The following is a 16,308-nucleotide window of genomic DNA, read 5'->3' as shown; positions in this document are numbered from 1 at the left end:
ATATGGTAAGGGACATCAGTATATGGTTGTGAATTTACCAGAGGATGCTTATAATCCTACTGATTTGGCCACAGACTCTACAGTATATTAGTGACTCAATAAATGCCTAAGTTGTTTATTATTTTTAATGCTTTTATTGTTTTTAATAAACATTTATTAAATAGCCTATATGTAATCAATAAATAGATTTGCCTATATAAAGAAAAACTCATTCAGCACTCTGATATGTTAACAGTACTAAATAAAACAATAAATACATGCATACACATAAATATGTCAATACATTAATTGTATTAAGATAAGATTTACATGAGAAACAACTGTCTGCAGAGAATTTCTTTGTACAGTATTCTGCATTCAGTTGTTAATGTTTTTGCAGAATCCAGTATTGCTCACTGGTTGCTCATTACATTTCATTAGGTTGGTTTCACTGTTTAAAATGATGCCACTTATTTTCAGACAGAACCTGTGATCATAAAACAATACAAAATTCTTAGTATCGTGTTAATAAAGCACTTAAAGCATTATGTATGGCTAAATGCTTTTTTCAAAATTAAATATACCACTCCTTGGGTGGTAGTGATCCCGAGTATGGTAAAGTTGGAAAGATATTCACAGATTCAGACTTCTGGCATCAATGACTCATTAGATATACTTTGTCAAAACATAAACGATGCCTCTTTCCCATCGTTGTAAGGTGGACAATGTGCTACATGCCAAGTTTAATCAAAAGTAGCTGTCTTTCAAGCTGCACAAATAACATAGGTGTCTATGGAGTGCACAGGGACCATTTGCAAATTGTAAAACCGCTGCAACAGTGAAGAGAGACACAGATATTCAGTAAATTCACTCTGATACTCTGTAGTGTCACCAAAATCACTGCAGCTTTTAACAGGCTCCTGTTGATACCAATATTATTCCTGCAACTTGAAAGACAGCTACTTTTGATAAAACTGGGCTTGTAGCACATTGTCTACCTTACAATGATGGGAAAGAGGTATTGTTTTATGTTTTGATAACATTTATCTGAGTTATTGATGATGGAAGTCTCAATCTATGAATATCTTTACAACTTTATTGAACTGTGGCCTCGGCAGCCGTGGTGAGTGTCCTTTATTTTCATTTCTGAAAGGTGACAACCCTATTGAGGACAGTTTCACGATGCGTGGAATCTCCGCGCCGCATCGAATTTGCATAAAGTAGAAGTCCAGTCTACTTTATGCAAATGAGGCCCGTTCCGGGTGAACACACCGGATCGCAGCTGGAAACGCAACGCAACCGGACGCTGGTTGCACGCTGGTGCAACATGCGGTGCGTTGCCAGCTGTGATCCAGTGTGTAAGCTGTTTACTATGTAGTGTGAACTGCTGCACAATAAAATGTGAATTGAAAACAGTGTAGTTTCTGCATTTATTGTTCAAGTATTAATCGGTAATACAGTGAAATGAGAGGAAATGTGAATATTTACTTTGCAAGTGGATTTCAGTGTACGCCCTTAAATTTTCTGCTTGCGCTCCTAAAATTTTAAGTTAGGGGCCACTGTGCTCCTAGGAAAAAAAGTTAGTCTGGAGCCCTACATTTAGAGGTAAATAGATTTATATTGCTTATGTTTTATAATATAGAACCCTAAAATGCACACAAATGAACCGCAAAAGACATTTAAATCACCTTTTTTCATATGTACACTACTGGTCAAAAGTTTGGGGTCACAGAGACAATTTCATGTTTTCCATGAAAACTCACACTTTTATTCATATGCTAACACAATTGCACAAGGGTTTTCAAATCATCAATTAGCCTTTCAACACCATTAGCTAACACAATGTACCATTAGAACACAGGAGTGATGGTTGCTGGAAATGGGTCTCTGTACCCCTATGTAAGTGTATATGACAAAGAATGTAAATATAACCATATATATGTTTGCGTCTGTTACAAAATAACGTGTTTGTACACAGGCCACCACTAAAACAAGCATCCATCCATCCATCCATTATCTATACACCGCTTAATCCTCACTAGGGTCGCGGGGGGTGGGGGGCTGGAGCCTATCCCAGCTGACTCGGGCGAAGGCAGGGGACACCCTAGACAGGTCACCAGTCTGTCGCAGGGCTACATACAGAGACAAACAATCACTCTCACATTCACACCTACGGGCAATTTTAGAATGATCAATTAACCTCAGCATATTTTTGGACTGTGGGAGGAAGCCGGAGTACCCGGAGAAAACCCACGCATGCACAGGGAGAACATGCAAACTCCATGCAGAAAGATCCCGGGAAAGCCGGGACGCGAACCAGGGATCTTCTCGCTGCAAGGCGAAAGTGCTAACCACTATACCACTGTGCAGCCCTAAAACAAGCATATTTATGTAATTTATTCTTGCACCTTGAGATTTGTAGTGTCATTTGATCACAGATAAATAGAAAACTAGTTGTCTTTAGGGGCTTCTCACAGCTGAGTGCTTTAAATTTGACCTTTTTAAAGTCAGAAACGTTCTTCTTTTTACAACAGAGATGTAAAACAAGGATGAGTAGCAGTTTCTTGGCTTTCCATTTAAAATCACCATTTTCAGCTAGAATAGACATTTGCCACATTAACAATGTCTAGACTGTATTTCTGGTTGATTTAATGTTATCTTCACTGAAAAAAACTGCTTTTGTTTTTTCTAAGTGATCTCAAACTTTTGAACGGTAGTGTAAATAAAGAAAATGAAGTTGGAAAATAGTATTATACTAGACACATATTCTGCTATATCTGATAACTACTAGTTTTACACCTATTCTTCCTTACACACTGAAATTCAACAAATGTACCTTGAGCTTTGCAAATGAATGAATACGCTTTTATTCTAAACCCGAAAAGACTTGCAATACACAACTTAGAAAAAGAAAGAAAAACAAGTGTCAAACAAAGAATTTTAGGCATGTATTTAACTATTAAACACTCTCACATGTTTATAATAAGTCTTTAATAAAACCTGAGCCATTTCAAACTCCATATATAAACACGCATTACAATCTAAATTCATCTGTTGCATCAAAACAATAGATTTTGCAGCCAGCATGTGACGAATAAAAAGACTTGAAGCTCTTCTTCAGATATGCACATAGCATTAAAGTAATACTTTGTGATATGTCAGACATAAATGGAAAAACCATATATGTTTTTTTTGTTTGTTTTTATATGCATTTATTATAAAATCTGCTGGACTGTTCTCACTGTTACTTCTGTGCCTCCTTGCTTATTTAGAAATCCAGAAAATGAAAGTCTGTCCTCTTTGTTTGTGCCATGCAGACGTAAAGTTTCCATGTCATATACTGGACTAGGCCTGGCCTTCTGCCTGGCTGCGATTGGTCAAAAATTCTCCTTGTAGGTACACACCTTAAATTTAGGTGAGTTCACACTTTCCACTTCCAGCAGATGAATTTGAAAACAACATTTGAGGTACCACTGACAAATACAGTCAAGATGAGCCTTAACTTGAAAATTTATGATCACAATTTTTAGCTTCATTCCAGTCCTACAAGTGAGACTTTAAGGCTTTTTCTGGGCTCTAGTGAGCACAAATGCCCCCCTTAATAGTGATATAAGAGTAAGTATTTCAGATTTGTTAAATTACATCATACTGTATGTTCTCGGGTTTAGTTTGCTTCATTTTTCTGTTATTTTCTAAGTAAGCCAAACCTCAACCCTTGTCTGGTCCCAATGAGGGTGAGTCATATTGATATAGATACTGTAATTTTTAACTCGCGGACTATTAGCAGCCACATTCCCATAGCAGAATGTTCAACCGTTTTCTTAAGCAAAGCAAACTCAGTGACATGTCATTGTGTCAGAACTGGGCGTCCCTGCCGTCTCCTTTCCGGGCCGTAGATTCAAAGGCGACTAAAACGTTGACTGTGTTCATAGTCAAACCCTTAAAGCTGGTCTGATCCACTGAGGTCCCTGGTCCTTGTCCTGGAGTCCAGTGCTGGAGGGAGTCTAGCTGGGAAGGGAGGAGGCGGAGAAAGCAGACAGTGTGGTGAAAGATAAAATAAACAGGGGAGTATAAATAGTGTGCATAGAGCTGATGCTGATTTATAGTCCGTTTACTTTGAGACCGAGCAATCTTTTCTTTTTGAAGCTTCCTTTATATAATCTGTGAGCATTTTTTGCATGTACAGATCACAGGTAAAGACCGCAATTTAATAGATATGGATGCCAAAATTGTGAGGTGAAAGAAAACTGTGGCATTTATTCTCACGTTCGCATCAGTGTAAATATTAACAACATCATAGTTTAGCTCCCTGTCATAACTCCTTTGAACTAAACACTAACAATTCCATGCTCACAGTGATATAATGAGGTGTAATCATGGACTCTATAAGAAGGACGTAGCCGCAGAATCTGGAATGTGAAGCTAATGCAGAAGAAACTGAAACCTGCATTCTGTCTAACAGCCAGCAGGGGAGACTCCTGTGGTAGCAAGGGGAAGTGTATCGAAGTCTATAAGACAATAATTGAACTTCTCACTTGATTTGTAACCTTGGTAAACCTTTTTCTAATAAACTCATGGTCTCATTTGTTAGTTTCAATTCTCCTTCAATACAAAATGTTTGATTTGTAAATTTTAGTCTCATTTAGAATAAAATTGGCATGAAAGGAGGGTATGTTTCAAGGCGAAGCCTTATCATTGACAAGTTGCTACAGAAATTGTGCGCTTTGGTGTCATATCAACTTGTTGCTCATCATATCTGGTTTCAAATGACAAAGATGGTGAAATACCAAACTCGAGGCTTCAAAATCCACAGATAAATGGATGACGTCATTTTGGCTGAGTTTACAGTTAACGGGTATAACGTTTAACATGCTCTCCATCTCAGTTTAGGTGACATTTGCTAGCTGAGTGATGAGCAAAAAAGGCATTATTTAGCAAATTAGTAGACAATATTTCAACTATTGATTGGTCTTTTATTATTGCAATCCATCCAAAGGGGAGCTGCCATCCAATAGTTGTCAAGAGTTTTATTCAAATTTACAAATGTCAGTCTCATGGTGGTGCTAGATGAAAAATCTGGAGCACTAGAGTCATCAAGAATGATCAATTAGAAGTTGGGATTGTTTTGTCAAAATGTAATTTGATCCAATTCCAATTGATCTGGTAGATGCTGAGATATTTCACTGGATAAGTGAAAACTTTGACCTTTGACCAAACTTCACTGTTTCGAATGTCTCTTTAGATATTTCAAGCTGATACTGAGACACAGCCACGCCTCTAGCATTTCTAAAGCAAATGAAATCCTGGAAGTGGGCCATGTGGGATCATTATCCAATCCAAATCATGAAATTACACAACCACACACATTTGTTTACCATGTGGTTTTATTGGTTACATTTTCCTACAACACTGATGTGGTTTGATACACTTGAGACACGAACAGTGGAATATAAAAAAAAAAGTTAAAAAGTGTAACACCGTCTAAAGGGAGAGAAGCGTCTCTTTGATCACGTCCTCTGAGTATTTCTACAGCAGTACAAAACCAATAGACCCAGTCGACAGTCAATGAATTTAGTGGCGATGGTTTGGTGTTGCTAGATGCTTTGGTATTTGGAGACACAAAAAACTACAAATTATAAGTGCACTTCAACCATGAACCCACATTCTTGCATATGTACTTTCCACATATATATTCTTGCCATTGATTGTAGCTTGCAGATACAGATATATAATAACAGGAGCAAAAGCTAGCTTAGCATTCATCTTAGCATCATGTAAACTATTTTAGCACTATTTCAGATCTTTAGAACTGTTTTTGGAGCATGTAAAAATGACGGATGAACAATACAACCCTGGTAGCTGCTCTGTGTACTGTTGGGAGCACAAAATTGTCAATTGCGTCAATGAAATCCTTTAAAAGAAGTTTAGATTTTAAAGTCTTGGATCACATCAACAGCAACAGTTAACATCAGCTTAACTCTTTACTACTAGTAATCATTATTTTCTTACATTTTGTCTATTGTCAATTGAAAAAATGAAACTCAGCTGTCTTTTTACATCAAATTTTTAAAAAACTGATTTAAGGCAGCGCATTGACATGACATACAATATGCAAAAAAAATCTTACAAAATACAATAATAGACCACCATTTTCTTTGGTCTTTCTTCTCTTGCCATCACAGACTATGTTTGCATGCACATAGTATTTTGCTTGTTAGCTTGTGTCCTTGTTAGAGTCTTGCTGTGGTGAACATATCAATAGCCTACTCATATGCAGACCTTTACAAAAGTGAAATAATATTCTATTTTCTGCATTAAAATGGAACATGATCTGTTGTTACAACTGTTAAAAAAGATATATTTAAATGGGTTGCATCAGCATGTTCCAGCAATCAGGTCTCTGATGATCAGAACAAAAGTCTATTCAGAAAAATACATGAACAGAAAACCTCAGTAATTTGTAGGAATATTGTTATACGTGTAAACATAGCCATTGACCTTCTTCTCTCTTTAAAGTCCTCAGTGTTGCAGTATACTTCACACAAAACTGAATTTGGCAAGACTGAAGAGCACAAGATATGGGTTTCGACCGACTGTCTTCTCTTGATCAACCATGATACGGTTATTTTGGGCCATATTTGGTTCTCCTGTGGTTTATTTGTAACAATACAACAGCAAAAATCTAATAATTTTCATTTAAAACAACAAATCGAGCCATGTTAGAAGTTGTTTTTTGCCTCAGTCATAACCCACAAGCTCCTGAGTTAACTGGATTTGCTTGCAGCAGTGTATCTGACAGCAGTTCAATTAATAAAGTGACCAAATTCAGATTAATGTGGAGCATACTGCTGGTCTAACTCGCTCTCTTTCTCGTGTTTCTCTCAGGCACTGACAAACACCAGGCGGGTGGAATAGATCAGGTCGGCCAAGTAGAGGATGAAGTTGACGCCGGTGAGCACGGCCACGGCCATGAGCTTATCCCAGATGCACAGCCCCATCTGGGAGCTGCAGTTGTACGGCCTGTCTTTATTTCCACCATGCTTGGGGTCAAAGTTGAAGATGGGCCAGATGATGGTCACCGACAGGTAGAGGACGACAGCCAGCAGGGCATAGGCAGACAGGAAGCGGGCGAATGGGAAGGGCAGGCAGCCAGTGCACTCGCCCACGCAGAGCAGGATGATGGCTGCCGACAGGATGAAGCAGATGCAGTAGACGGACATGCAGTACTTGAGCGCGTGGTTACGCTCGTACACCACGGGGTCACTGACGAACACGAAGATGATGCAGGCCAAGAAGGTCTCACAGACTTTGAGCAGGCCGGGTGCCGTGGCCATGTAGCCAGCTACCTCGCCAGGTCGCGCCTTGCTGATGCTCACCTCGCTCATGTAGGCGATGGTGGCGAGGCAGGAGAAGACGGTGGACACGATGCGGAAGTCACGTGTCTCATTCGGGCTCGAGGAGCCTTTGAGAAAATAAAGGGGGAAGATGATGGAGGCGGACAGGCAGAGGAGGGCGGCGTAGCAGGCGAAGGTGATGGGGAAGTTCTTCCAGGAGATGGGGGCTCGGGTCTGCAGACTGAACAGCTCCACCAGGAGGACGAGCAGGGTGCCGGCGAAACTGAATGCCCAGCAGAAGATGCACCAGTCTCCAGTGCCGTGGTAGAGTCGGCCGCCGTGCGTGGCCACCGAGAAGGCCACGCAGGAGAAGACTAGGGCAGCCAGTCGAGTCCAAAGCAGGGGGCTGGAGTGCAGGACTATCGCCATGATGAGAGGTTCTAACAGATGATGAAAGAAAAGGTCACTTCTTCAGATTCTCCTCAGCCACCCGAGAGAGAAAACTGCAAGAAGAAAAAAAAAGTTAGTAAGCAGCAGAAGTACGAGATGCAACCACATGAGGGCAACAGTTTACAGTCAAACAGGCTCCTTCCTCTTATGTACCATTTTCTGAGACACAATGCCGTTATTGTGTCTTCATGAATGGCAGAAACAACGACTCAAGTCATGAAAACACATTTTGAATCCGCAAATAATGAGTGTACTGTGGTCACGCTCATCACAGCACATTTACATCTGCTCAAATCATCTGCTGAACACTTTATTTATTCGCTCTCTGGTAGTTGGTGCCTCCTATCAGACCTCAGATTTGCTCTCTTAGCAGCATTCCTGAGTCCAGACTGTTTCACTCTGACATTCCTCCGTGTTCACGTCCTCGGCGATGGGAGTGCCGCCTCAGCCTCCACTGACTCCGCAGTGTGTTGTCAGGCTCTAAACATGGGATCGCCTCATTCATTCCACTCCCAGGAACCTGATGTACGCAGCGATGTGGTGTCTAAATTTTTCTAAATGAAGCTGTATCTTAAATGTTTTGTCTGAGCTCTATCAACTTACAATGTCACATATTTCAGAGCACCAGACGAGAGATTAGGCCTCAGGGTGTTTTGTTTTTAGCTTTAAGTCTGATTGTAGCTCATTTGATTAGGAATATTTTGTCCATCCACTGTAGCAAGAAGCTTGTACGTAAGTGCATCTCTTCCAATGATATGAGAAAATTTTAAGTATTTTTTTTTATTGCCGTTGCTCTTCATGACTTCTACGGTTTCAATAGTTTTAATTCAAAGTGTGTAGATTTTGCTGAAAGCAAACCGCTTTGTCCATAAGCGACAACTTCAGATTTAATGGTAAAACACAATGTATCAGTGGCTCATCAAGAGTCTAAAAGGCCAAAAACAAGCTCAGTAATAAAGTTGACTTACAGCAGTGAAAGTACATCAGTGGACGTTCCAGACCAAGAAAGGCTGCAGCAGCAGCAAAACCCTTGAGTCTCTTCAGTTGTCTGAATTTCATCGCTTATGAATTAAATGTTTAATGTGGAAGGTGATTAATGTGGTCCATTGAGAAATTACACAGTTTTCTAGGAATATGTTTTGCCTGAGAGCTATATTCACCTGTTGATAGTTTGATACCTACCTTTTAATTATAAAGAAAATATGGACAATTGGTGACATGGAGCTGGGATAACATCTTAACACCAAAAATACTCAACTTATGTAGAACAAAAAGAAAAACATTTATGCCTGATGGTTTACTGCAGCTCTCATTTATGAAAACACTGTGAAAATCTACCAGCAAAAGGGCCAGAAAGAACAATTTTAGTTCCAAAAGTGTAAAAACTGTAAAGTAGCAACAAATATGTGTAAAATATTAGTTTTGGCCGATTTAAATAAAATAAAATAAAACAGTGCGGTTTTACAATTACATTATATATGAGCAAATTACTTGCAAATTATCTATAAAAATACAGATTTTTGATGTGGTCGTTATTTACAGTTTTGGCTTACTTTTTCACAGTAAACGTGTACAAATTAATTTTAAAAATTCTAATTTTACTAGATAATCTTTTTAATGTAGGAAATCTTTAAAATATCAGCTAAAATAATTTGCAAAATTTCCATCTTAATATACATATTTTTTCACTCAAAAAACAGCAAATATTAGTAAAAAGTGCATATATTTTAGCAGATTTTTAGTTTAGGGGTACTAAACAACAGGGTAATTTTACAGTCACACATTATAAAACAACAAATAATTATTTGTATAAATACTAATTTTTGATATGGAAACTATGAACATTTTTGGCCTGTTTTTTTTTTTTTTTTTAACAGTCAACGTGTACATTTTCCCCTGTGATTTTAGAGAAAATCTTCAAAGTAATAGTTTTACAATTTATTTTCATACAATAATATTTATAGATTTTCTTTCAAGTACAAGCTAAAAAAAATGCTGATTTAAATGTGGGAAAATGTGTCATTTTACAGTTTTTTTGATGGAACATTATTTACAGTTTTGGCCATTAAAAAAAAAATTATAGTTATAATAAATGTTTTTGTAAATTAATACTTGTTCCATTGATTTATTAATTATTACTTGTAATTTACCAAAAGTCTGTAGAATAACTAAAATCTTTAAAAATATTAAGCTGTTAAAAACTGTCATTTTTACAGCGTACCCTTAAATTATATCCAACAAAATGGCACCAAATCTCTAATATTTAAACCTCCACTTCAGAAAATTTTGAGTTTTGTTTTTAGCAGGTCCCAGTCTGTGAAATGACTGCAGTGATGGTACATCTGGGGTTTTTCTGGTTGATACAAATGACAAAACCAGAACCTGTTGTGCAGCTGCATCGTGTTGTTCTCTGAAGAGGCTGCTGTAATTACTGATACACAGATGATGTCTTCTTCTTCCTCTAATGATGCATTTCTATAAGACGTTGGTATGTAATGGTCTAAATAAAGACACAATAGCTTGCGGCAGTGAAAAGTACATTTACTAAGGTACAGTTCTGAGTCACTTATATCTTCTCTGCTAGTTTATACTCCACTACAATTCAGAGGCAAATATTGCACTTTTTCCTCATCTACATTTATTTGTCAATTTTTGTCACTTTGCAGATATAACTTCATTATATCTTGTTGTTTTCTACTTTTTAGGCACTGCATTTCTTGTGTTATGCTATGTAATTTAGTTTTTTTCCGAGCAAGATCTGGCACAAGAATTTCCTTTGAGATTTATAAAATTTTTATCTTACATCTTTTCTTATCTTAGCCTAGCTTAGCGTTTCTTATCCATGCTTCTCTTCTCTTCTCTCCTCTTCTCTTCACTTAGTTTAGCTTATCTTTTCTTAATTTAGGCTAGGTTCTCTGATCTTAGCTTGCCTTATCTTTATTTAGCTTAACTTCTCTTATCTTAGATTGGCTTAGTTTAGCATAGCTTAGCTTATGATGTTGTCATAGATTGAGATCAAATTTTATTCATTCCTCCAGCAAATAAACCTTGGACAGTAGTTAAATCAAATTTACCACGTTGAACATAAAAATGATGAATATATTATTGCATCAGTGATTATAATCCTGTTATGTAGCCTACATTATTCTGAAATATGCCATCCTTCATGAAGAGTGCTTCAATTTTTAGAACTTCAAGTGTATTTTGAGGCTAGTACTTTGTGTTTTTACTCAAGCATAAACTTAGATGCATGGATTTTACGTCGAGTATTAGCTCTGGTTGCTTTTTGTTTGTTAGTTCTGCACCAAAAAACTAGTGTTTCCTTGTTTTCTCATCCCAATAAATGCATCAAAGTTCAACTACTTCTTGACTAGTAAGAATGTTTTGTTATTTCAGCTACAAATCTTGAAACCAGCTGATCTGCTGTGGAGATTTTTAGCCACAGAAGATGTAATGAACGTTCCCAACAGTGCAGACGGCTTGCGGCTGTCCTTCCTCTGACACCCGTCGCCCACTTGGCTCCAACAGCCGCTGAGCTCCTTCATCCCAGTTTACACAGAGAGACAGTTATAAACAAGGAGAAAGGCCTGTTTACATTAGTCCCATTAAACAGCAATAAGACAGTCAAGGCTTCAGGGGACCAAAAGCTCAACTGATTGTAGGGTAGGGGCATAAAAGAGGACAAAAGGAGGCAGGAACTGGAAGTAGAGACCCCTGAAAGTCCTGCAGGATGACTCACTGGGAGGGGAAGGGAAGAGAGGGAAGAACTCGGGGGAAGCCCTGCTTCTCGGCCACAGGACATCACAGTTTAAACACGGTGATGGAGTGGAATAGCAGAGGGGTGAGTCACCAGCGGGCCTCCCTCTCTTTCACCACTCCTCCCCATCTCTCACCTCCTCCCTTGATTCTTGTAAGATTTTCCAGCTCACTGATGTGTTCCAGATGTGCCACAGTCTGGCTGCTGCCGAACAACTGGCAACTTTGTCACATTTGCCAACATCTTTCCTTCTCGTTTCCTTTCGTACCGTCCCTCTTCGCCCTGGTGGCTACTCCCTCTCTTTTCCATCAGGCCCTCCCCCCCTTCAGTGCTCCCTCTTCTGCTCTAAAAGTCAAGCTACCAATTATGCTTCATCTAAACCACTCAAAATCAACGTATATCAAGAGGTCGTAATGGAAAAATCGATCCCTGTCACTCCTACTGCTGCCATTGCTTTTCTGCTGATGGAATCGAGTCAGGAAAGAAAAAGAGGAGTGGAAAACAGAAAGGGCGGGAGAGAGAAAAAGTAAAACTGTGAAAAAAGCTTCTTTTGATAGTTTGATTCACTGTTTTAGCTTTAAAATTCAAAGGAAATATTGAAAACTGGCATCACAGAGTTGAAAGTAACATCGTCGCGCCAAAAATACTCAACTTAAAATCACATGAAACAGAAAGCAAATGTAATTTTATTGTCACAGTGTAAAAGAACAAAGCGCTTTTTGTAAAAATACAGATTTTTGATGCGGGCTGCTTTTTCCACTTTTCCACTGTCAATATGTAAGTTAATATATTTTTGTGATTTTTCTAGATATTACCTGTAATTTAACAAAACATAGATTTTTTAAAAAAAGTTTTTCAGTCTTTATATAATTGTTTTTTATTCACATAGCATCAAATGTCTGTAAAATAATTGTATTTTTGGCAGATTTTCATAAAGTAAAACAGCCAGATTTAATAATTAATTGCAATTTGTAAAAATGTGAATATTCTTTTCACGTCAATAAACTTTTTTTTCAAATCTTTTATTTTTGATATAAACGTAGATTTAAATACAGGAATACAGGGTCATTTCACAGCTAGCTATGGAAAAATAACATGATTATTTGTTTTATTTATTTTTTGAAATCATGTAAATCAATGTTTTTTTCTGTGATTTTACAAAACATCTATAATTTGACAAAACCAGCAGAATCTGCAAAATACAGTTTGAGGTTTCATTTTTAATCCCTATTATACATAACTTTTCTTGCAAATAATTTTTTAAAAATCTGATATAAATACAGCAAAATACGACATTTTTTAAATGTTTTTTTTTTACCTCCCCTCCCCCTCTTTTTTAAACAGCTATTTTAAAAAATATTACAACAAAAACAAAGGTCCAAATTGTTTTTACACAATTAAAATTCACACTTTTTTCTGTGATTTTACAAGACATCTGTACCTTAACACAACAGGGATTGAATAAAAATTCAAAGAGGAGAGGAAAATGGCAAGAAAAAAAAGTGCTGAAAAAACGTGTGTCTTTTCACAGCACAGCATGGAAAACACGACAGGATTGCACAAACAGGGACACTTCCCCAAAATGGAAGAGACGCCGAAAATAGGTTCCCATATCAGGATGTGACAGCATCGCTCCTCTGCACAGTCACTTTTCGCACGCACAAGGCCGAGATGTTCAGGAAACAAGTCTAGGGTGCAGAGGTCATGTGTGCTGAATGTTTTGTTGTCATGACACAACGTTGCTTACTCAATTTCAACCCATAATCCACTTACAGGAGATCCGTGGGTCGAGGCACAAGACGAGCTCTGTTGGAAAACCGTTCCACAGTGTGTATGTACGTAAGAGCTCCAGCTGTGTTTTCACAGCTTGGGGGGGGGGGAAGTACACCACTTGTCTCACCTTTTTTTTCACCTTTTCCCAAGCAAAATAAACAAAACAGTCACTTTTCCCCCCCACTGAACAGCTCAAACAACAATTTTAAAACAGCATCATGAGACAGAAAATCTCTGGGACTGAACATACAGAGGTTTTTTTTTCTGGTTCAAACTCATCCACCCCACCTAAAGAGGGAAACTCTGCATTGAAATAACATCCTTTAAACCCAAATCAGTGTCAGAATCACTCATGTTTTACCACAAACTGGCCGTGGCAGCAGAAAAAGAGAGCAGAGCCTTGTCTCGATGTGACAGCTAAAACTCGTGGAGGTTCATTTACTAACAGTGGAGGTGGGTGTGCCACCTGCCACACCCTGCCGCCGCCACACAGCGGCACAACAGTCTGCTGAACGCACAACTAACACAAAAACACACACATTCAACACAAATAAACATGTGATTTGGAAAGTTACTGCGCAAATCTGACCGAAAAATCAAATTTTGAGAGTAAGTTGCTCACTAGAAATGTGCCACACTAGAAAATTATGTAAAATTAAATGTAAAACTCACTTTATAAACACATTTTCAAGCTCATTTCAAGTCAGTACATACAAATATTTGCTTTTTTCTTTTTACATTCAGGAAAAGCTAAAAAAAAAAAAATATATATATATATATATATATATATATATATATAAAATTAGCAGCTTTTGATAGAATCTTCTCAGCAAACATGCAGGTAAGCAAGATGCAACAAGTTCCAAGTGAGGACTCCCTGTTTTGCACCACACAGATCATTCCTTCAGCTGGATCCACAAGTGTTCTTACCTTTCTGGTTCTTGGCCGCCGCTGCTGCTCTCCAGAACATCCAGTAGTAAGAGAGTCGCAGACTGCAACTCCTCAGCCCTCTGACTGGATTTACTAGCAGCTCAGAGGAGCAGCTCTCCGCCCAGAAAACCAAATTAGGCATCAAATGTCTGCACCGTTATTCGCATCTGCCTGAGCTGCTCCTCCTCCACCACGCTGCAGCCCAACACACCCAGAGCAGCAGCGGCAGCAGTTTGTCCTCCATTGTAATTACGTTCCTTCTTTTCAAAGCCCGGCCAAAACGTATTTTTTCAGACTGGCTTTTAATATTCAATGATGTGGTGACATTTTATCTTATTTTATTTGATTTTATTTTCTTGACATGTGTTCTATTGTTGCCTTTTTAAAAATTTGCTTTTATTCTAATTTCACTGTTTGATTTTAACTGGAATGCACTTTGGTCACCATGAGTGTTGTAAAGTGCTCTATAAATACATTTTGACTGATTGATTGATGAGTTTGCTGTGTTTCTATTGGCTGGAAGCACAATGGAGAGAAGAGACTATCAGGCTGATAGATGTTCAGTTTAGATTAGATTAGATTCAACTTTAATGTCACTGTGCAGAATACAAATGTTAAGAAAAAGAAAAGAAGTTTACTTCTAACCAGAAGTGCAAAAGAAGCAGTAAAAGTTCAGTATGATGTATAATTAAATGTATAAATGTGTGAAGATATGCACCACACACACACACACACACACACACACACACACACACACACACACACACACACACACACATATATATATATATGTGTGTGTGTGTATGTATGCATATATGCATATAATCAACAATATTTGATGTTATTTTAAGCTTTAATTTAATTCTGGAAACACCCCCACTAAGCATCACCGATGAAAACTCTGTCATTATTTGCCTGTCCAAAAGTGTTAGTATCGACACTGGTCAGATAATGTTAAATATTTGTCTATGCTGCACTCTCAATCATCGCGCTCTGAGCTTGTTTGTATGCGTTGCTAGGCAACAGCAGTGGCAACCCGTGACAACCCCCACTTATTTACTGTGAGCTGAAAATTGAAGCGCTTCCTGAAAAAAAATTAAGAGTCAAAGAGGGACGTGCGCTATCACATGCACATTCTCACCAGATTGCTTTAACTTGTTTAAATTGTTCGCAGTTAAACCATTAAAATATTTAAGTTCACTATGAGGTCAGAGGCTGGCACAATGTCAGCTTGTTTTTTCTGCCTCATTCTGACATTTATTACTGAAAACAGTTATTTCAGAGAAAAAAACGTTATATTGTTCACAATTTTGGAATGGAAAGATGGAAACAAAACTTTACCCTTAGCGTACAAGACACATTCTACTCATGTTAGAGATCTTAAAAGTGGATAAAATGTAGATAAAATACTGCATTTTTAGTAGGATATGTGGATGCATCTATATAAATGTGCATACAGGGACCACCCTTGTTTCAAAATGTTGCACTTTTTTTTTTTTTTTTTAAAAAAAAAAAAACATTTTTAAGAGCCAGCAAGTAAAGTTTTGTCCTCTGGAACTGGAACCAATCAATCATTTGCATCTGCTGAAAACTATTTTGGTCTGTGTCTTCACTAAGTTTCTTCTCTGGGAGATGTTGAACCCTTTAAATGGCTTCCCAGGGGTGGCATGTTTGAGAGTGAAAATACAAAAACTTCCAGGTTTAAAAACATATGAAAATATCAAAATTCAGCCAAAATTTTTTTCAGAATTTTTTTGGCTCTCTGATAACAAATAAGTAAACTCAGAACAATATTATGAGACAGTGGAAATTACATTACATGGACTGAGCCGAAGGTACAAGTGTTTAAGTGTCATCAGCACTTAAAGTACCATACTAAAGGCAGAAATAGCAACTACTTTATAGTTAAATTGTTAGATTATAATTGCTTAATGTCTAAATAGCTTTTAACTGGGTTTGAAATTGAATACTGGTTCATACATGGTTTATATGAAAAAATCATGCGAAGATATTATTTACAGCTGTCTGGTGAATATAATAACATATATGCACCTGAATTATATATGGTGGCATAAAATGAAAATA

At 37.7% G+C, this 16,308-nt stretch overlaps 1 protein-coding gene across 1 annotated transcript; it reads right to left on the bottom strand.

The window, feature by feature from the left end:
- Positions 1 to 5,345: 5,345 nt before the first annotated feature.
- Positions 5,346 to 14,379, bottom strand: myadmb (myeloid associated differentiation marker b). The gene is made up of 2 exons (XM_023294835.3): positions 14,224 to 14,379; positions 5,346 to 7,816 (listed from the first exon to the last, which is right to left on the bottom strand). The coding sequence occupies exon 2, from the start codon at positions 7,740 to 7,742 to the stop codon at positions 6,861 to 6,863; it is 882 nt and encodes a 293-aa protein (XP_023150603.1). The 5' UTR covers positions 7,743 to 7,816; positions 14,224 to 14,379; the 3' UTR covers positions 5,346 to 6,860.
- Positions 14,380 to 16,308: the final 1,929 nt, after the last annotated feature.

The sequence above is a fragment of the Amphiprion ocellaris genome, chromosome 10 (genome assembly GCF_022539595.1).
Source record: "Amphiprion ocellaris isolate individual 3 ecotype Okinawa chromosome 10, ASM2253959v1, whole genome shotgun sequence".
NCBI lineage: Eukaryota > Metazoa > Chordata > Actinopteri > Pomacentridae > Amphiprion > Amphiprion ocellaris.
Note: the sequence above shows the minus strand (reverse complement) of the source record. Positions and strands in the feature narration are given on the sequence as shown.

Bases quoted from the DNA above. Each gene is read 5' to 3' on its own strand.
- myadmb (XM_023294835.3), bottom strand. From the start codon at position 7,742: ATGGCGATAGTCCTGCACTCCAGCCCCCTGCTTTGGACTCGACTGGCT.